At 38.7% G+C, this 23,809-nt stretch overlaps 1 protein-coding gene across 1 annotated transcript in view; it reads left to right on the plus strand.

Moving 5' to 3' along the window:
- Positions 1 to 23,809, plus strand: part of LCAT3 (lecithin:cholesterol acyltransferase 3) — a 231,960-nt gene that overhangs the window by 53,717 nt on the left and 154,434 nt on the right. The window contains exon 2 of the mRNA XM_089439563.1: positions 8,016 to 8,107. Within this exon, the coding sequence (XP_089295689.1) occupies positions 8,016 to 8,107 (92 nt within the window). The remainder of the gene's footprint in view (positions 1 to 8,015; positions 8,108 to 23,809) is intronic.

The following is a 23,809-nucleotide window of genomic DNA, read 5'->3' on the forward strand; positions in this document are numbered from 1 at the left end:
ATAATTATTAACGAAGTGAAAAAAACCTCCCAGAGTAAACTCACTTACACGACTCAACTTCATCATACCAACATCACTTTACATCATTCCGTAGGGCTTGTGGAATCTGAGTACAATAAAAGAAGATGAGAAGAAGAAGTAGAGTTGAAAAACTTTGGTGATATGATGATCTCTGATGGTACATGAAGCCTCTGATACATCCTCGGGCATGGAGTCTTCAAAAATCTTTGGGTACACTTCAGTGGTCAACAAGACCAAACTCCATTGTGGAAATATGTTTCTAGGTCTGAAGTAGGGAAAGGGGGTGGAACCACTAAATTTACATGCCTCCATTGCAAAAAAACTTACACAGGTTCATACACCCATGCGAGAAACCACCTCTGTGGGAAAATTCCATAGGATGGAGATAAACAAGTAGGGATCAAAACTTGTGTAAGTGTGCCAACACCACAAAGAGCCAAATACACAAGGGAAGAGGAGGAAGCCCATACATAGCTAAAAGATCAAAGGGTGTTGAACATGATAGCCCACAATCACTTAGAAAAGGAACTTCAACATCCTCCCAAGCCAGTGGATATGGAGGCATGGGAACAAGCATCCCTTTAAGGCATAGAACCATATCATATTTCCTTGACGAAAGGTGTAGGAATGATGTGGATGCAAAAATTTACCGGTTTCTCTATGCATGTGGGATACCATTCAATGTTCTACGCTCACCTTATTAGAATGAAATGGTTTCTGCCTTTAATGATGCCCCCAAAGGATACAAGAGCCCTGAGTATGACAAGGCTAGAACCGTGGGACTTGATCATGAAAAAGATAAAATAACAAATGCTTTGGGTAACATGACAAATTCTTGGAATGAGCATGGGGTATCCATTGTATTTGATGGATGGACAAATGTAAAAGGCAAGCCATTGATAAATGTTCTTGCTATGTCTATTAGTGGTGGAAACAAATGTAAAAGGCAAACCATTGATAAATGTTCTTGCTATGTCTATTAGTGGTGCAATCTTCCTTTCAACATATGATTACTTAGAAAAGTTCAAGACTGCCATCAACATTGCAGAACCATTACTCCATTGTGGAAATATGTTTCTAGGTCTGAAGTAGGAAAGGGGGTGGAACCACTAAATTTACATGCCTTCATTGCAAAAAAAACTTACACAGGTTCATACGCCCATGCTAGAAAGCACCTCTGTGGGAAAATTCCATAGGACAGAGATAAACAAGTAGGAATCAAAACTTGTGTAAGTGTGCCAGCACCACAAAGAGCCAAATACACAAGGGAAGAGGAGGAAGCCCCATACATAGTTAAAAGATCAAAGGGTGTTGAACATGATAGCCCACAATCACTTAGACAAAGAACTCCATCAACATCCTCCCAAGCCAGTGGATATGGAGGCATGGGAACTAGCATCCCTTTAAGGCGTAGAACCATATCATATTTCCTTGACGAAGGGTGTAGGAATGATGTGGATGCAAAAATTTACCGGTTTCTCTATGCATGTGGGATACCATTCAATGTTCTACACTCACCTTATTAGAATGAAATGGTTTCTGCCTTTAATGATGCCCCCAAAGGATACAAGAGCCCTGAGTATGACAAGGCTAGAACCGTGGGACTTGATCATGAAAAAGATAAAATAACAAATGCTTTGGGTAACATGACAAATTCTTGGAATGAGCATGGGGTATCCATTGTATTTGGTGGATGGACAAATGTAAAAGGCAAGCCATTGATAAATGTTCTTGCTATGTCTATTAGTGGTGGAAACAAATGTAAAAGGCAAACCATTGATAAATGTTCTTGCTATGTCTATTAGTGGTGCAATCTTCCTTTCAACATATGATTACTCAGAAAAGTTCAAGACTGCCATCAACATTGCAGAACCATTACTCCATTGTGGAAATATGTTTCTAGGTCTGAAGTAGGGAAAGGGGGTGGAAACACTAAATTTACATGCCTCCATTGCAAAAAAACTTACACAGGTTCATACGCCCATGCTAGAAAGCACCTCTGTGGGAAAATTCCATAGGACGGAGATAAACAAGTAGGAATCAAAACTTGTGTAAGTGTGCCAGCACCACAAAGAGCCAAATACACAAGGGAAGAGGAGGAAGCCCCATACATAGTTAAAAGATCAAAGGGTGTTGAACATGATAGCCCACAATCACTTAGACAAAGAACTCCATCAACATCCTCCCAAGCCAGTGGATATGGAGGCATGGGAACTAGCATCCCTTTAAGGCGTAGAACCATATCATATTTCCTTGACGAAGGGTGTAGGAATGATGTGGATGCAAAAATTTACTGGTTTCTCTATGCATGTGGGATACCATTCAATGTTCTACGTTCACCTTTAATGATGCCCCCAAAGGATACAAGAGCCCTGAGTATGACAAGACTAGAATCGTGGGACTTGATCATGAAAAAGCAAAAATAACAAATGCTTTGAGTAACATGACAAATTCTTGGAATGAGCATGGGGTATCCATTGTATTTGATGGATGGACAAATGTAAAAGGAAAGCCATTGATAAATGTCCTTGCTATGTCTATTAGTGGTGGAAACAAATGTAAAAGGCAAACCATTGATAAATGTTCTTGCTATGTCTATTAGTGGTGCAATCTTCCTTTCAACATATGATTACTTAGAAAAGTTCAAGACTGCCATCAACATTGCAGAACCATTACTTCACACAATTGAACATATTGGGCCATACAATGTCATCCAAGTCATCACTGCTAATGCTTCAAATTGTAAGGCGGCGGGAGTAATTATTGAAGATAAATACCCCAACATATTTTGGTCTGGGTGTTTGGTTCACACAATGAACCTTTTTATGCATGATATTATTAAAAAAAAACAACCTCAATACAGATGGATTGGTGATTTATACAAGAGAGACAAGAGATTGATAAAATTTATTACTAATCATAGCATACCCATGGGGTTTTTCGTAGTCACTCAAGTTTGGACCTATTGAATATTGCGAAGACTGGATTTGCTAGCTATTACCTCACCTTCAGGCACCTTTTTAAGGTAAGAAAGTCATTGGCTAGCATGGTATCAAGTCAACACTTGCAGGTATTAAAGGACATGGCTCCAACCGCAGTTAACAGGTGGAGGAAATTGCTCTTGATGGTCTATTTTGGGCACGTGTGAGGGAAGTTTTGCACTTCACCAAGCCCATTTATACCATGATTCGTTTTGCAAGTACAGATAAACTAGTGATTGGGGAGGTGTATGAGCAGATGGATAACATGTTGGGGCAAATAAAAGATATTGTTCAGGAAAAATATCCCAACTTGTATGATATGATTCACGATTTTGTGTGTGCACGGTGGAATAAACTTAATGTTCCACTACATGCTTTGGCGTATATCCTTATGCCAAAATACTACTCTCCATCTTGGTTGGGAAAACCTGCACTTGGGGGTGAGGTTAGGGCCAAACCTCATATAGATCCAAAAGTACAAAAATGATATATGAAAGCATTAGACAAGTTGGTCCCTAACAAGGAGGGGTGTGCTAATATGCGTCTTGAATTAGGCAGATACTTCACTAACCCTGGAGTGTTTGGTTCTTTGCATGCAATGGAAGATAGGGACAAATTTGATGCTACTACATGGTGGGATGCATATGGCAACAAGGGACTTTTGTCAAAATTGCTCTCACAGGCTGTAAATACTTCTTCTGCAGAGAGGTTTTGGAGCACCTACAACTTCATCCATAATGTGAGAAGAAATAGACTCAATGAAGACCGGGCAGAAAGCTTGGTTAATGTGCATTACAACTTGAGGTTGTTGAGCGATTATTGTGATTGGACTTGTGAGGATACATCATATTGTACAACTTGAGACAACAACCCAGAGGAAGATAATTTGGAGGATGGCGCTCTACATCTAGAAGAATTAGAAACAAAACTTCTGAAGGATGTTGATGAAGAAACAATAGCCATGCCACCCCCACCATCCAGTAGCAGTGCTCGAGTTCCAACAATTTTGCCTTTGCTGCCATCACCTCCATCTACATCCTCACGTGGAGGGCATGTGTCTTCGCGTTTTGGTCGTCCAACTATGCCTCCTCCCGAGACTCCTAGAAGACCACCACGATCTTCTCAGAAATTAGACATTTCTCGTGGCAAGAGGCCCAAGTATTAACAATAGATAATAGATTTACTTGTCTTTTCTAGTTTCGAATAGTTTTTATAACTATCGACTCTTTCATATTTATTATGATATTTTTGTAAACAATATATGACAATTTAAGTTTTAAGTTTGAAGTTGGCAATTATAACTCATTGGTAATGAATTATGAATATGATGCTTCGTGAAAGATGAAAGTTGAAACATTTCATTTCATGTTAGATATATTTTGTTATCATGGTTACAAATACAACTTTAGTGATCAATGATGATAAATGTTATATATTGAATTTTGAAAGCTTCAAACATTAAGATTGATGAATCATGAGACTCAATATGTTGTATGTTACTAACTTGTGGACGTGGTTGATGAAGATTATAACTTCTATATGATTGATGTTATATGGTTCAATTCGTGTTTTTATGATTTTTTATATCTAATTCATCATTCTACATGCTTTTGTTGACTTATATGCATCAAAATATATGAAAATATCTATATAAAAATTTGCTCCTGATTCACTCCCAAACTAGGAGCTTTTGAAAATGTCACTCCCCGCTCCCGCTTCCGCTTCCAAGTAACCTTGGTCCCAACCCCTGGTGGGCGATGAACTGCCCAACTTTAAGGAGGTAATCACTGCTATATCTTACACATCATGCTCTCATTCCTTGGAGCCCCAAGCAGTTATAAAAGAAAAATCAATAAACAGGCAAGCGACATATGAAGAAGGGTGGAAAAGCAAAGGTCGGGGTAACTCATGTACCATGATTGCTCTCTCCTACATCTATACACCCAAGTGTGGGCTTCCCTCATCATAGCTACCTTTAAAGTTTATACCATGGCATGTGGCTTAGAACCTTCCCCTGATGCTCCACTCCGTTCCATCATTATTTCACATGACACCAGCCATATGACGAATGTACCATGGACTTGTCACTCCCTTAGATGTTGAAACCACCTAATAGGGTCCTTGATTAACCTCCTTCTTGAACTTGGAGACACCTATACACTCTAAAGCCCATTATGGAAGGGCATGCCACTATGATGTGATGACTTGGTTCCTTGATTTGTAAGCTCATTTGCTCAATTACAATAATGATTTATTGTACTAGAAGGTGAGGAGATGCATTGGATCTTATATAGGATTGCAGATGGGTTTTCATCTTGGGGTTTGGCCTCCCTATATGGGGTCCAAGTCCTGCAGAAGGTCAGTGTGCGTTGAGAGCCATGGGCCTCCACTATAGCAGAGAGCAGATTGCCATGCCATGGGATCCTTCAACGCCATTCGTTGCTCACTCATGTTCCACTTATTTGATGATGATGATGCACCTGGACCACCTTGCCCAACCGACTACACCATTGCACCACACACTTGGCAGTTGATCTAGAGCTCAGATGGGGTTGTGTCTCACTATGGGAGACAAAGAGAAGGCTTGCATCATTGTTCCAGACCTTGCATATGGGATACATGCTTTTTCAGTTATGTTGGAGACCCATGAGGATGATTTTGTGCCCCCACAACCACTTGGCAGCACCACATGTCATTTGCTTGGAGATCAAGGGGACATCCCCTTCATCACTATTTTTGGAGTCCTTCCACTCATTTTGGCACATGAAGGACTTCACTAGACCTTTCAATGGCCCTCCTAGCTACTTATCTATCATCTCGGCCCTCTTGAGAGGCTTATTATTCTTATTATGGAGCTATTTGGTGGGCTTGTCACCAAAGTGTTGTTATTTGTACATTATTTTATTATTAGGGGTATCGTTAGGCCTAATTAGGCAATTCAAATCCCTTAGAGGATCATATAAATTGATGAGAGGTTCATTTTATTCCTTATCATAATTTGAATTGGATTTCTTCTCTAATAAAGATTTCAGACTTGCAATCGATGGACGAATTGGAGTATTTAATGCATTTTGATGTTTTGGATTATTGCTATTTTATCTTGGAGCTTCGCTATTGCAAATATGATGGTTGGTTATATTCTTTTTGTCATGTAAGTTCTCTTTTCATGCAAATTTTCTAGTTATTACATGTGTAATGTATGGAATGCTATGTCATGGTTTAATTTATGCCCTAATTGATGCGAAATTCATGAAAGACGTTGAATCATGGCTCATTGCATATGTTACTCATCTTGGCAATAAGAACGAATGTTCCTAGGGGTATTTTGACCTTGAAATTCCATCAAACTTTGCAAATTGAAGTATAAATTTTCCTTGTAACCTAACTAGTGCTCCTTAGGGCTAGTGAAATTTGCAAAGGGGACTCCTTGGTATAGCAAAAGTCTCAAAAATCAAAACATTATTTACTCCATTCTTCCCAATTGGCTAGGCACTGGTCCTTATCTTGGTGATCACCTCAAAAAAATTTATTTCACCCCTTTTCTAATTTCTTCAAGTCCTAACCCTAGAGGTCTCCTAGGGCATCAAGCGAAATTCATTTGAGACATCCATTTTGAGAGCGAGTTGGTCTACACTTGCGCTGGGTTTTTTTCTTGGTTTTTACAAATTTTGAAGCATTTTCCACTACTAGATTTATAGATATCCCAAGCCCTAGCTCCAAAATCGTTCTTGCTCCTAGGTTTCCTTGGTTAGTGGCTTCTTCAAGGGTTATTGCACTAAAAGCTCAAGTGAAGTTCATATTTCATTGACCCTCTTCTTCCCCTTACTTGACCTAGATGCTTGGTTGAAGATTACACCCTAAACCCTAGGGCCTAGGTCTTGTTTGGGTACCCTTGGGTTTCTTTGTGGTCCCATATCTCTTTGATTCCTTATCTCTCAAGGCCACTCAGAAACCTTGTTTCTAAAGGAATCTTAGGTCTAGGGCACCCCTCATCTAGGAATACCTTTGATCCCTTGGTCTAAGCCTCCCTTGAGCCTTTCTTAGAGAGTCCTTCACCTTTCTTCTAAAGCAAGCAAGCCCTTATATTTGAGTCTCTCTTGTCAATGGGATTTAGAGATCACCATACACCCTATCATTAAATCATCCTTTCTTGTGATCTCCTCATACTGAGACTCCTCCCATTGGTGAAAGTCCGTAAAGAGTAGGGGACATCGACTGAAGTGACAATGGGTCCCTGTCCCATAGTTGCCACTTGATCTAGCAATAGTCCCTTAGGAACCCCTCCTAAATTGAGCGGTAACAGTAACAACTTGATTAAAATTTCCCAGTTCAAAAATATTAAGTATAATGCATATTAATATGATTATAATTAAATATAAACTCAGTCCTGGCAATTTCAAAGTTTTCCAGAATCCAACATTTGACGATTATGGCTTTTTGTTTGAAGTTCTAAAGGATGCGGTTGAACTTTAAAATTAGAATGCATATTTAAGTATGCAATATTTTAGAATTCAAATATCCTAGGGGCCTAACAAACTCTGGATCTATCCATCCAAGGTGCAGTGTACTGATTGTGTATGGAAGTTCTAGTTTGGTTATGGTCTTCTTCAGTCCTCAGTAATGTTGAATGAGTAGCCATTTGTCAAAATGTACAATACTACATGATTTAATAAAATGATTTTGAAGCTCAAATTTGCAAGTTAAAGCTCTGCACAATGGATACTCTGGATTATAAAGCATGGGAATTATTGTGTGTAATCTTCAGTAAGATACGAAATATCAGTTTTCACTCGTATGATTGATTAAATTTCTTATTGGGTCAGCCCTTCAGCTATCTGCATCTGCATTTCAGTGTTTAAATCATGTTCTGAAATTTGCATCTATTGTCTTTGTCATTTACCAATATTAAAAACGGCCATGCAGTTGTTTGGAGTAGAGATACTTCTTTTGTGTGTGTTCTTGGCATGTTTTCCAATTTGTCTTGAATTTTTTCTAACTAAATTGATGTCTCAGGGTATGCGGAGCCTTTGGATCCCAATATTAAAATTGAAGTGCCAGATGATGACTATGGTCTTTATGCAATTGACATGTTGGATCCTTCATGGGTTGGTTGTGATTCCCTCTCATTAAATCACATGTTTTCATAATTTTTTTTTCCCTGACAATTATGGAAAGAAGAGGGAAAAAATCAAAGCATTGTGGACATTGCACATTAAATGAAATATTGGTCAAGATTAGGGTATGTTACAATTTTTTAGATTCATTGATGTTGTCTTTGGACCATGCGTCTTTACTTTTAGTCTCAGTTTAGTATGCTTTTGTACTTTTGGTGTCAGTTTCATATGCTTTGTTTACATTTGGTCTGAGTCTGGGGATAGAAAGAGTGCCAACAATCATGGATATTAGTGCTATTGCTAATGCCTCATTTACAGTGTACAATGAAATTATGTAATTCATAAATATGTATTGCTCTTCCTGATATCTCTCTCTTTTTCTTATCTAGTACGAGAACACTGTCACAATTATTTCAGTACTCTAGTGTGTACCCTGGATCTTCCATTGTCAGATTTATTTCTTTGCATTTGCTGTACACGTTTAGGGTCCAGTTTTTGATGTAGCAATGAAAGAAACAATTTCAGATTTATTCCTCTAAACTACTTTAATTCCATAACATCAGCACATAGATGCCATACCAAATTTAGTACAACAAATTCCCATGAACATTACCATTCATCTGACAACAACAGCACATAAAAGAGAAAAGCTCTGCCACAAACTGTTTTCAACTATTGAACATGGTCTTCCTTTATATCATTATTGTCTCCCTTCTTCCTGCTTGCTTCCCTCAACTGTCCTCTCACTGAATTCTCAATATCCAAGTCTCCCCTCAATGTGGGATGAAGATCAGACATTAACTACCTCCCAAGAACCACAACTTAGCAATTAAAAAGCTAACTTTCCAAGGGCATGGACATTTGACATGCCAAAGAATGCTGCAGACATGACTGAACAAATACTATTGACACCCATATTGTGAGTATGAAGATGCTAAGGAATTAATCATAGCCGTTTACATTACCACTAGATGTTCTTGCATCAATATCCCTTAGCCAAATACATGACTGAAAGAATGTTATCGATACCCATAATGTGAGTATGAAGATACTAAGGAATTAATCAAAGCAGTTTACATTACCACTAAATGTTTTTGCATCAATCTCTCTTAGCCAAAAGGATATTCAGTGTCTTGGCTTAGTGTTGTCGCAGGAACTCCCATATTTTGTCTAGGAATACTTGGACAAACTGATTCCAAGATATTTGAGGGAGCTGCTCCTGTAGTTTGTGGCAAACTATCAACTTTATTAAGCAGTGATGTGCAGTAAAAGATTTATGATGCTGGTTAGCCATCCCATTGTAGTTTAACTGTTCACTGTGTTTTTTGTAATATTCCAAATTGAAATTTACAGCTAATAGCAGACACATGAACTAGGCTATAGCAAATAAAATCACAAATATGCATGCACCATCAAAAACACCAAGAAATTGGGATAATACGCTGAGCCATTTTATTAAATTATGAACTATAAGGAGTACATATAGCAAGGAACAAGTGCACCTGGGCTTGCATAAGCAAGCTGGAGCAAACCTAGGTGGAAGAGATGACCCCAAGTGGTAGGAAACTTCGGCCCAATATTCTTCTGCATAGACCTAAAAATTGCAATTGTTGTTGCATTAGAAATGCTGAGAATGACCCTCTATGGTGCCCGGAATCGCTAAAAAATGCAACTATAGCTTCTCCCAAAAATACTTCACCAAACCCAGAAAGTAATTTGCCCCAGACCAACCACCCTAAAAACCCACAAAATGGTGTCAATTACCAACAACTGCTGGCTGGAAAGAGACACATGTTTGAGCCCTCTAGAGTGCTTAGAAAATTCTACCAAATTAATCTTCGGATCTCCTCCACAAACCCAGAAATATCTTGAAAGGGTTTAGTCTAATTTTTCTGCTCCAAAATCACCTCCAAATTCTATGGGCTCCTCCACTACTAGAAATTTACAGCCCACGGAAAATGGCCTCTGCTACTCCTCAAAATGGCTACGAAATTCTCCTTAGTCCACCTTCTCGCACCCCAACTCAATGCAGCCCCAAATTGCACAACCAAAATTCCCCACAAATTAACACCACCAAGAACTGCATAGTCCAGGTCAATCACTGCGTAGACCTCTGCAAGGGAATTTCAACTTGGGAAATCCACACTCCCCGCACCTGCAATCCCTCCGGAAATATGCTTCAAATTGGTTAGGGAATAGTTCTGCAAAGGCTCAACTCTCGCACCCTAGGAATATCCTCCCACAAAACTGCATAACTCTTCTTCTGCGTCCAAGCTAAAGCTAAGGCAATTTGTACCACCTGTGACTAGTCCCCCAAGCCTCCAAGAAGTTGTGGCAATACCTCCCTAACATTCGTGGTCCACTGAAGAAGAGGGTGAGATTTCCCCTTGGAAACCCCTGGTGCTAAACAACACTTGTGACCCAACTGAACAACTTGAGCAACAATGTGTAAATGTCAAATTATCAAAGGCACTCAATGTTGTTTTCAACCCTCGTTTTATAATTGTTGCCTCAGCTCTCCTTGCGGGTCCCTCATCCAAATATCTCGACCTCCTTCCCACAAAATCGATTTTTCCTCCAAGAGGTGTGTTTTCCTTGAGGGGTGGTCCCCACATTCCACTAAGATTGAAATTTTCGATTTCTCCTAAGTCTCATGTACCAAAAATGTCTCCAATGCCCAGATTACAAAATTGTACTATTCTTAGTACTTCCCCACTAAACTCCATTAATCTTGTTAAATAAAAAATCAAAATTGGGGATATCACAGTCCTCCAGGCCAAAAGTTGCTTGTCCTTAAGCAATGCCTGAACAAGCATCCTCTTTAGCTGTTGATCCCCACCTCATTGAAAAATATGCCAGGGTCCCAGATGCACCATTAATCGTCCCTGACCTTTGCACTGTCTTGTCGTGAAGGAATCCCTCAATACCAAGATCCCAAACCATCTTGTCCATCATGAAGCTCCCCTTGCTCCACTCACTATCCTGCCAGGTATAAGTACCAGATGTCCTCTCCATACCATCAATGAGTAGGGATTCATGATAATGTGGCACTCTGTCCAACTCCTCACGAAGTTGCCCTACCAAGTAGTCCACCTCATACTCTCCAAGAGTAAACTCTTGAAGATACCACCCAATCCCTGCGGAGATAAAGTATTGCTCACATGAACTTCTCTAGATATCCTCCTGCTGACTAACCTATCATGCTAATGAAGTTACCCACGCCATCAATGACTCGCTAAAGCCCAATGGAAGATCTGAATGATCTCCCCATGTAGTAGCCAACTCATCCCTAAAGGTCGTTGAGTTGTGAAGTATTGTGATGCTCGGGTCCCTTGCTAGTCTCAGAAGGATGCCACCATGCTAGCAACGCGCCACTCTGACTATGACATACTCCCCATCATGCACGAACTGTACCCTCCTCTCTTGGGACCTGATGGCGAAAAATCTGTGAAGGCCAATGTCATCCTACCTAGGCATCTCCATGATGCCAATGTCTGCCCATCCACTGCCAATCTTGATCCTGAGTAACAACAGGACAAATCTGCCTCGCCATACAGTGGAGGTCTTAGTGATCCCCCATGTGTCAAACCCAAGGTGAACTAGATCACCCTATGCCATGACCCTAATCATCACAAAGTGGAGTGACCTGTCAGCTGACTGAATCCCCAGATCCCATAACCAGATTCACTGCGACATAGTCCTGATGACTGTTGAAGTCCTCCTATTCCACATCTTTTCTCCCTGTATGTAATCAATGTATAGACTCCGCATGTCGTGAATCGACCGGGTGAACTCAAAATTGCCCTGCACCTACCATACCACATTGTGAAATTTGTGATCCTGCCTCCTGAAATCACACCCCGATATTGCGTGGAGTCTAAACATCTGCCTATAGACGAGGTCTACCATCCACTGCACCCCATGCTCATATAACGCCTCAGATTGTCTTGTTGAAAGTGCATCATGCAACGCTCTCGCAATCACCTTCCCAAGTGTCAGCCCAAGGGTGGAACATATGCTACCTCGACAATAAACCACGCCATCCATAATCCTGTATCTGTTGGTTCGTACACCCACCAAATGTCTCAACTGGAGAGTCTCCCTCCTGCGCATGACACATTGTGTCTCATCCAACTACCTAGGGTGAGCTTCATGTTATTTTTTGTAGCATCAAATGTGTTCTAGACACAAAATTTTGTGGAGAGGCTAGAATACAAGAGATCTCCAAAACCCAGAAATCGTTTCTAGAAATTTCGCCTAGATATGACTTAATTAGATTATTAAACAGTTTTTAAATATTTCCTATGTCTAAACTTAGGGAATATGGTTAATTAATTAGAATTAATTAAGTCAAGGCATGAATGATCTAGAAACTCACACGGATTGACTTCAAGTTAATCCTAACCATCAATTAAGATTTAATCTTGGTCGTTGGAGTCCCAACAGAGGATTATAAGAAGAAGTCGATGGGCACTTGGAGAAGACACTTGAGAAGTTCGATTTCATGAGCAGATCAATTTCCAGAGTAGCAACAATCAGTTGTCGGAGAGAGAGCCAGTGAGATCGAAGCAGTGAGAGAGGGGCAGGGATAGTGAAGCCGGAGGAAGGATTCCAGTTTCGGTGAGTGCATTTGCAGAGAGGCAAGTAGGCCACAGTGAGGCTGACACAGAGCAGTGCAGTAGACTCTAGAGGTAATTTGAAATTACTCATACCCAATACAACTTCTCTAGACATCACTTATTACATTATAAGTATAATTTTATTAGCAATTTCCGCAGTGCGGAAAATCTAAAAAATTAAAAAAGAACTGCCTAGACCTAACCAAATTCCACGGAATTTTTTGTGTGATCTAGTATGGTAACATACATCGATTCTAGACACTAAGATGTGTTAGGGGCTCAACCTTCAAACCTTCACCCCGACTTTGGGGTAAAACGTGAGTGAAAAAACCCAGAAAAATTATTTGCCTCTGAAAAAGAAGGGATAATTAACTAGATAAAAAAAACACTCCAAGGTGTACTCGTTTGCTGATCGAGTCCCAACATCCTAGGCCTGTTACAAACTCAAAAAGCTCATCATTACTAGTATTACTTATTACAAATCCGCACCGTGTGTGGAATTTGGATACAAGAAAGATGATGATAAGATAGAAGTAGAGTTAAAAAACTCTGTTTAGTGATGATATCTGATGGTACAAGTGTCCTACGGATCATCCTTGGGCATGGAGTCTTCATATAATCATCAGGTGCCACTCTAGTGGTCAACAGGTCATGGCCTGGAATGAAGCCCAGAGGTTAATGCAGCTGAGAAGAAATTTAAAAACATGTATGGCCGCATTCAACACGAAAGCACCACAAAATAAAAAAGATGGCCGAGACAAAAGCATTTAGAATTTGGGCAAAAGCCAATACATGAGCTCTACCACATCATCATGGCCATTGCCCTGGTTCCAACAGGTTCTATGAGCCTTCTTCATATAGGAACCTATGATTGTCCCAATGCCTAGTGGGAAATGAACTGCCTCACCTTAAAAGGGGGGAATTCATTGTTGGATCTTATACATCATGCTTTTACCCCTTGAGCCCCGAGTAGTTAGTCAAAGAAAATCATAAAAAGATAAAAGGCATATTAAAAGGGGTGGAAAAACCAAGCTGGAGCACCTCATGTACCATGATTGCTCCTTTCTACACATTATAAACCCAAGTGTGGGCTTCCCTCTTATTAGCTACCCTTGTATTGCAGCATGTGGCCCAGGGTTGCCACTTCTCCTCCCCTACTTCATTCACCTATCTGTCACATGCCACCACCTTTTGACAAATGTACCTTGACTATATTATCCTCTTTAGAGGTAGAAACTGTAAAGATTGTAAAACAGATGTAAATACAGTAAAGGAGTTTATATCATGAACTTGTAAATAATTTCCTGAAATCTTACAAAATCAACTAACAGAACTGCTGAGGTACCTACCTGTGCCCCTGCGGTTGAAGATGCCTCCAGCTCCCTGCTTCGGTTACCAAAAGACCGAATCCACATAGCTAAACTGAGCAAAACCTAGCTACTCAGTCCAGTAAGCTTCTGAGTTGAAGCAGACTGTTCCCCCGTGCCCAGAACCTCGGAGCAATCCGCACTCTTCCTGTGGATAATTTCAGTTTATGATGTCCTTCCTCCTTCAGTTTTCCCTTCCTCCGTTCTTTACCTTCCTTGCCTGATCCCCTCTAAAATTTTGCCCAGTGGTTTTTATCAAGTTTCTTGGCGGTGGCTGCTCTTCCACCAGCAGCGCACCGCTTAACCTTCTGGTGACACCTTCCATGTCACGTATCATCTATAACTCTGTTATGGTCACATATATATGTATTTCATTTATAATTTAATTAATTATATTTCTTTATGATTTGTTAAAGTACTTTTAATATTAAGATTATAACATTATATTAATTTCTTATATATATATATATATTTTTAATCATTGTATTAATTAATATAATTTATTTTTATTAATAATCTGAAATATATAATTTATATAGCCCTCTTTTAGTATTTACCCATTAATCATGATACATTAAGCAATATGGGTGTTAATGGATGAGTAGAACCTCCATTCGAAGAAGTGTCATGATATTTAATACTTACAGTTAATTTAGTATATAAAGACTAGTGTGGTGTATGCGACACATGCATATGTAGCTATCATATGCATGCATCGTATGCCTCCTATTATTCTTGCGTTCTCTATATTTATAGATAGGTCATTACATACACTCCCCATTCAAAAAACTTCATCCTGAAGTTAGAGTTTTTTATCTTATCTGATTACTTATGATAGTAATTAGTACATTCTTTTTAGGATTGTAAATCGAGGTTAAAATTTTATTTAATGTAAGGATACTATAAAATTGGTGTTTTGAATACTTTTAGGTTTATGATTTTAATGGTCATGCCTTGCCTTAACTAGGTTCCCAAGCTATTCTAAAATCATCCTATCCTTCCTAATCTCTTCCGCTCCCATCCTATCCGTCCTCTACTGGAGTATGCCATGGCGTCAGTTTTACTGACCTAACCATTCATAAACTCTAAGGATGACAGCATTGATTATACCGACTTGATTCCCAGTAGGCATCCGGCAGTCATTATCACACGTCTAGGGGAGCGTGATTCGCACAGTCCTCCCATGACTCTAGGGTTCGGAGGATAAACGGTGGGCAACACCTCCACCCCTCCCAATAGAATTAGGGTTAATACCCTATCATAGAATCTCTTTGAGCCTTAATTGTTCTGAGGTTTTGTCATCACGTGGTCATTTTGGTAACGGATATTATCTGCAATCATAAACACTTGTCCATGCATTTATAAAATGTGCATTAACATATTCAAAAATATCTTATGTATAATTCACATATATTAACTACAATATAACATATTTTGCCATATTCTATTCATGTCATTGATTTTCATATTAAAATGTAATTATTCTTTGATTTCTATCTCATCAATCATATTGATACGCATAAATAAAACAGAATTATGATATCTTAATTCCCATCAGAAGCAAAATCACTTAAATATTTTAAACTTTACTTTGACAACTATGATTTAGTAAGATCAATAACATATTCCGTCTTGATATCCATGTACCAGTGGAATTTAAACAGATATTATGTCATAAAAATTCACGTTTATATATGCTCATTCAAAATGGTTATGAGTCTTTGATTTGCAGTAAAGTAAATATATACAAAACATGGTTTAAAGTTCTTCAAAATTGACACAGATTAGGGTATTTTTGACATATGTTCTCTGTATCTTCCCAAGTAGCTGATTCAAGACTATACTTGTCCCACTGGACCTTAACTTGGTCTATCAGACGATTCCTGAGCTGTCGAGCCCTACGTTCCAGTATACGTAATGGTTCGATCGATATGATTCCCTCATCCGATACCTGCAGTTCCTTCCATTGAAGGTTATGAGATTGATCAGCTATATAATGTCTTAATACAGATACATGAAATACATTATGAATTTTATGCAAGTGAGGTGGCAGTGCCAGACGATAGGCGATAGGTCCAACTCTTTCCATGACTTTAAATGGTCCAATAAATTGGGGTGACAACTTTGTCCCTTTTCCGAATCGAATAGTACTTTTATTTGGTTTGATGCGGATGAAAACCTGATCCCCTACTTCATACTTCCTATCCGTTCTGTGAGCATCAACATAACTCTTTTGTCTATCCTGTGCTTCCTTTAAGCGTTGTCTAATTTGTCTTACCTGCTTTTCCATTTCTTGGATTAACTCTAGTCCTATTATCACTCTATCTTCTAACCTGTCCCAATTTAACGGTGTTTTGCAAGGTCTATCGTATAATGCTTCAAATGGAGGCATTCCAATCGAACTGTGGTAACTGTTATTGTATGCGAATTCGACTAAGGATAAGTACTTTTCCCAGTGTGATTGCTGATCCATAACATACATTCTCAACATATCTTCAAGTACTTGATTTACCCTTTCTATTTGCCCATCAGTTTTAGGATGATAAGCAGTGCTCAAATTTAGTTGAGTTCCTAAAGCTGACTGCATGCAAGTCCAGAATCTTGAAGTGAATCGTGAATCTCTATTGGATATAATCTTTTTAGGTACTCCATGAAATCTGATAATTTCATTTATGAATACTCGCGCTACGTCAGCAACTTCGTAAGTATCTCTTACAGAAATGAAATGGGCCCTTTTTGTTAATTCATCCACTACTACCAGAATGGCATTGTGTCTTTGAGAAGTAAGAGGTAGCCCAATGATAAAATCCATCGAAATAATCTCCCATTTGGTCATAGGAATGTCGTGAGGTTGTAAGAGACCCGCTAGGTGACAATGATCTGCTTTTACTTGTTGACATTTCAAACATTTTGCAACAAATTGAGTGATATCACGTTTCATGCCCGACCAGAAGAAGAGTTTTTTAGTATCCGAATACATTTTCTTTACTCCAGGATGTGCACAATATACTGCTCTGTGGGCTTCCTTAAGGATAGTGTCTTGAAGATCCTTATTATCAGGAATATACATCCTTCCATGGAATCGTAAGATTCCATCATCTTCTAGTTCATATCTTTCAAACTTAGATTCTTTTGGTTTTTTACTCTCAAGACCAGATCTCACTTTTAAATACCAGCTATCTTTTATGAGATATTCTAGTACTCGTTGCCTTAAGTCTACTTTGATAGGTATGGGAGAGAATATTTGTGGTCTTCTGCTTAAAGTATCTGCTACTACATTTTCTTTTCCCTTAATATATGATATTCCAAAGTCATATTCACTTAGGAATTCACTCCATCGTCTTTGTCTAGCATTTAAGTCTCTTTGGGTGAACAAATATTGTAGACTTTGATGATCGCTTTTAAGCGTAAAACTTCGCCCTACTAGATAGTGTCTCCAAATCTTTAAAGCTAGTACTACAGTGGCTAACTCTAAATCGTGAGTAGCATAGAGTTCTTCATGAGGTTTTAACTTTATGTAGGCATATGCTATTACTCCTCTATCCTGTATCAATACTGCACCCAACCCTTGTTTGGATGCATCAGTACATACCGTAAAATCTTTGTCCATATCAGGGACTCTTAAGATTGGTGCACTGGTCAGTAGTCTTTTGAGTTCAGAGAATGCTTTATTACATTCCTCAGTCCATTCATACTTAACACCTTTACGTTGAAGGGTTGTAATCGACTTTGTAATTTTGGATAATCTCTCCACAAATCTTCGGTAGTAACCGGTTAAACCCATAAAGCTTCGTACTTCATGTGTGTTTTTTGGTATTGGCCATTCCATGATTGCTTTTACCTTCTCAGGGTCTACTGAAATTCCTTCACCTAATATGATATGACCTAAGTAATGAATCTTTTCCTGAATTTTGACTTGAATAATGGTATACAATGGTATCACTGTTTGTAAATACTTCACTGCCCTGCCTTGCCTGTATTCGAATTTTATAACGTAAGTTATTCCTTATTGGTTCGTGGAAATTGGTATTTACACATAATAAACCCGCAAAATATATACAATTGCCGCAGTAAGAGATCTAAGCCATCTCCCAATAGGATGTGGTGTTGATTTGTCTAGGTAATATTGAAATCTCTGAGAGAAAACGTTTCTCCATCTGCCATCACCTGTAATCCCCTCCATAGCACTTGGGGTTCTAAAGTTTTCTGGCTCCTCTGTCCAGTCCGAAGAGTTTGACCGTTGATTTCCTGGTGATATTATCAATTTCGTTGAATTTTCTGGAGTTCCGCTTGTTTGGACCAACTTTGTAATATGAAAACTATATCGAGATTGTGATCTTTAAATATGGCCCGCTCCAGAGCTACAAGTGCTCGAGATTGAGCTCTCAGAATGTCGTTAGCTGATATATTTGTAGCCGAGGGAACCCGCAGAACTCCTTTGTAATAGCATGGCGTCTTACTACTGAACCAGGGCCACTCTGACGCCATTTAACTGGCTTTCCAAATTGTACCGTATAAACTAAATCTTATATATTTTAAACTTTTGGCAGTCTGAGTATTGAACCCGAGACTGTCCGCAGGTTGAATGTTGTGTTGTTGTATGGTTTGTCGTGGGTTCGACCCACCGAAATACAAATCAAAACTTTAAAATATATATATTGTGTTTTGTATGGTTATATGTTAGGTCGTGGGTTCGACCCCCCACAGATCTGCCACAAAATTTTAAACCCGTTCACAAAATTTTATATATAATCAAACCCATCCGCTTGGTGAACAGTTAAGACTGTGCGTTCATATCTCCGGGCCACCAGACGTATGGATACACCGTGGATTGAACACGCGACCTGCGGGTTGCCGTCAAACCCTACTCAGGTTACACATGTTAATTCATTGGACCCATGGCACTATGCCTCAGCACGCGTCAGCAGTGTGAACCTGCTGGGTATGCATGTAAGTCGTAGGGCTGGAAGCTGTGGGTGCCGTGTTCAATCTGCACCGAATATATAAATCAATTATAAATTAAATCATATAAATTTTAATTATAATAAATCAAATATTGATTTACGACCTTCGAATCCACAGGAAAACCACGATGTTAGATACGGTGGTGGTAATTTGTATACAGCGGTGGACAATGCCTTGGGTACTATCTGGCCCGCTTTCTCTTCCAGCATGAAAAATGACATGAAATACCACCGCCCTTGAATGTGCTGACGGTTCCAAAATAAATATTCTTTCAATTGATTTTTAATATTTCTTTCATTAAATCAGGCATCCAAATAATAATAAAAATTTCCCGTGATATATTTAACTGAGTTACTAACAATAATGGAGCGGAGTATTTACTAATTACTTAGGCTGAGAAACACTTACTAGTCTATTATTATAGTAGAGATGAATTAAAAAAAAAATTATGTTACAAATTGTTTAATTAATTATAATTCAAAATTTGATAAGAAGAATAAGATAATGTAAATATTCTGTTGGACAAATAAATATGATGTTTAATTGTTTAATCGGTATCATCTAAGTTACTTGGTTCTATTAGAGTTTGACCCTTATATTTATTATATATATATATAAACTACTAGCCTACCATAATTTTTATGTAAATATTTTAAATTTCTTCTATGAAATTGTAGTGAATATGTTATAGTTATAATTGATATTCCGATAGTATACATCTAAGTAACATATTCAACATTATAACTATGTGTGTCTTTCTTTAAAGGTAATAGTTAGTTTGAGGTGTGATGGGTATGTTGATGATGTTCATTATAACGAGGCATTTAATATTTTAATTTTGTGAATGTTACTTAGTAATTAATTTTGGATGATCTACCTTAGGCATTAATAACCATACACTTCTGCATTATTTCATATTAGGATAGAATACCCTGCATTAGGACAAGGAGGTCGCGAGATTTCAGATTATTAATAAAAATAAATTATATTAATTAATAAAATGATTAAATATATATATATATATATATATAAGAAATTAATATAATGTTATAATCTTAATATTAAAAGTACTTTAATAAATCATAAAGAAATATACTTAATTAAATTATAAATGAAATACTTATATATACGTGACCATAACAGAGTTATAGAGGAGACGTGACATGGAAGGTGTCACCCAAAGATTAAGCGGTGGGCTGCTGGTGGAAGAGCGGCCACCGCCAAGAAACTTGATAAAAACCACCGAGCAGAATGTTAGAGGGGATCGGGCAAGGAAGGTAAAGAATGGAGGAAGGGAAAACTGAAGGAGGAAGGACATCATAAACTGAAATTATCCACAGGAAGAGCGCGGATTGTTCTGAGGTTCTGGGCATGGGGGAACAGTTGGCTTCAACTCAGAAGCTTACTGGACTGAGTAGCCAGGTTTTGCTCAGTTTGGCTGGGTGGATTCGGTCTTTTGGTAACCAAAGCAGGGAGCTGGAGGCATCTTCAACTGCAGGGGCACAAGTAGGTATCTCAACAGTTCTGTTAGTTGATTTTGTAAGATTTCAGGAAATTATTTATAGGTTCATGATATAAACTCCTTTACTGTATTTACATCTGTTTTACGGTATTTACATCTGTTTTATGGTCTGATACCAAATGTAAGACTGTAAAACAGATGTAAATACAGTAAAGGAGTTTATATCATGAACCTATAAATAATTTCCTGAGATCTTACACAATCAACTAACAGAACTACTGAGGTACCTACCTGTGCCCCTGCGGTTGAAGATGCCTCGAGCTCCCTGCTTTGGTTACCAAAAGACCGAATCCACCTAGCCAAACTGAGCAAAACCTGGCTACTCAGTCTAGTAAGCTTCTGAGTTGAAGTAGACTGTTCCCCCGTGCCCAGAACCTCAGAACAATCCGCGCTCTTCCTGTGGATAATTTTAGTTTATGATGTCCTTCCTCCTTAAGTTTTCCCTTCCTCCGTTCTTTACCTTCCTTACCCGATCCCCTCTAAAATTCTGCTCTATGGTTTTTATCAAGTTTCTTGGCGGTGGCCGCTCTTCCACCAGCAGCGCACCGCTTAACCTTCTAGTGACACCTTCCATGTCACGTATCATCTATAACTCTGTTATGGTCATGTATATATGTATTTTATTTATAATTTAATTAATTATATTTCTTTATGATTTATTAAAGTATTTTTAATATTAAGATTATAACATTATATTAATTTCTTATATATATATATATATTTTTAATCATTTTATTAATTAATATAATTTATTTTTATTAATAATCTGAAATATATAATTTCTATAGCTCTCTTTTAGTATTTACCCATTAATCATGATACATTGAGCAATATGGGTGTTAATGGATGAGTAGAACCTCCATTCGAAGAAGTGTCATGATATTCAATACTTACAGTTAATTTAGTATATAAATACTAGTGCGGTGTATGTGACACATGCATATGTAGCTATCATATGCATGCATCGTATGCCTGCTATTATTCTTGCATTCTCTATATTTATAGATAGGTCGTTACAGAAACCACTTAATAGGGCACTTATTTAACCCCATTTGGAGTATAGTAGACATTGGCACACCCCGAAGCCCATTATGGAAGTGCAGGCCATTATGAAGTCCCCACCTGTGTTCCACGATTAGGTAAGCTCATTTACTTGATTTCTCTAATGACTTGTTGTATTGGAAGGCTAGGGGACACATTGGATCTTATACAGAATTGCAGATGGTTTCCATTTGGGTTTGGTCTTCCTATACGGGGTCCTAATCCTCCAAAGGGCTATATTAGCACATATAGGGTGAGTATTGAGAGCCATGGGCTTTCATAGCAGCAGATTGCACTTCATGGATCCCCACATGCATTCAAAGATTGCTCGTGGTTCACTTATTGGACGAAGAGGATGCACCTGATCCATCATGCCCGATTGACCCCCGATCTACACCATACATTTGGCAGATGATCCAAGACTTTTACGATGATGTGGCATCACCTATATTATCATCCTAGCCCCTGCGGGCAACCTACAGGCACTGTCGATTTGTTTGGAGACCCATGAGAACACTTGTATGCCCCCACATGTCATTTGGAGCACCACAGGCCATTACAAGGGGCCAACCCCTTGTCCACTGCTTTTGAGGGTCCTATTCTTCATTGTGTCACCCATGGACCTCATTAGGACTGTTAGAGGGCCCTACGACATGCATAGATTACTATTTGACCTCTTGAGAGGCTTACTTTTTCATTTATGAGCTAGTTTGGTGGGCTTGTCACCAAAATGATGTATTATTAGCACATTATTTTATTTTTGGGGCTTATGTAGGCCAAGGAGGCTAATTCGAACTCCTAAGATTTGTATAAATACAAGTGAGGTGAGATCATTTCTCATCATCACTTTGGATTGGATCTCTCCCTTCTTTAGAGAATTTTGTACTTCTTTTTCGGAGGATAAATTGGAGCATTTATGGATGAATTTTGATGTATGGTTATTGGTCTATCTTCTCTTAGAGCTTCTCTATTGTCATTTGTGAATGGTTGGATATACTCTACTGCATGTAAGTATGAAATTTTGATGTTATTCTTGTTACATTTGTCATATATGCTGGATTGGGATTTTCGTTGTTTTAGGTTAATTACTGCATGCAAATTATTGCTTAATATTGTGGGATTGTCTCTATTATAACGTTCTCCCCATGTATGGGCCATGTAGTATGAATGAAATCTCCAAGGGGTAAAATCTGACTTTGATAAGCCATTCTTCTTGTGCATTTGAAGTATAAAAGCTGCAAGATTGCTTTCACTTGACCCAGAGGGTTTGGGAAGTAATTTTGAGGCCTCCTTGACTGGGAACAAAGAAATCTTACACATAAAAATATAGAATCCATTCTCCCAAGGATTAAGATACTGATCTACCAAGGGTGTTCACCAAAACTCTTATTCTTTCACCTCCTCCCAAGTCTAGCCACATTGGGGTGCCTAGGGCATCCATTTCCCGACAAGCTAGCCATTGAAAGAATTCGATATCCTAGGGTCTTCTGCGTTGGCCTTTCCTCTATCCCTCCTCCAAATTTGAAGACATTTCGATGGTGGAATTGGGAGAAAAGCCAAGCCCTAGGTCCGGGACCAAAACTTGCCCTGCCATCCCCAAGACTAGCACTTCCTAGGGTCAAACCAACATCTTTGAGGAATTATATTCTCTTTGATCCTCTCTCCACTTTGTTTAGGGTAAGAATATCATTGGTTGCTACATTCTTTCCTCATACCCTAGACTGGGTCCACTTGGCTCTGTGTGGTCCTACTCATTTGAAACATCATTCTTCAAGAACCATTTGGGATACCAATTCTAACAAGGATTTTAGGGATTGTGAAACTCCTTCAGATGTCTTATCCCATAAACCTAACCCTCAATTCCTCTTTTCCTTTCCCTAGATTACCTAGTACCTTGCTTACAAAGCAAGCAATTTTTATGCTTCAAATTTTGGGAAAGGGTTATTTGGGTCACTCATATCCATTGACATATCCTTCATTAGTGACTTCACACATACTGGGTCTCCTCTCATCGATGAAAGTCCGTAAATAGAAGGGAGCCTTAGTTGAGGTGACATTGAGCTAAGACTGCATTTGTTGCCCTTGGCCTAGCATTTTTCCTTTAGGGATTTCCCTTAGGTCCCCTGCTAGTTTGAGCGGTAACAAACATCACTTATTACATTTTACATTCATATTTTAT

This window comes from Pinus tabuliformis, chromosome 9 (assembly GCF_031772625.1).
Source record: "Pinus tabuliformis cultivar Carrire ecotype Pingquan chromosome 9, CPIR1, whole genome shotgun sequence".
Lineage (NCBI taxonomy): Eukaryota > Viridiplantae > Streptophyta > Pinopsida > Pinales > Pinaceae > Pinus > Pinus tabuliformis.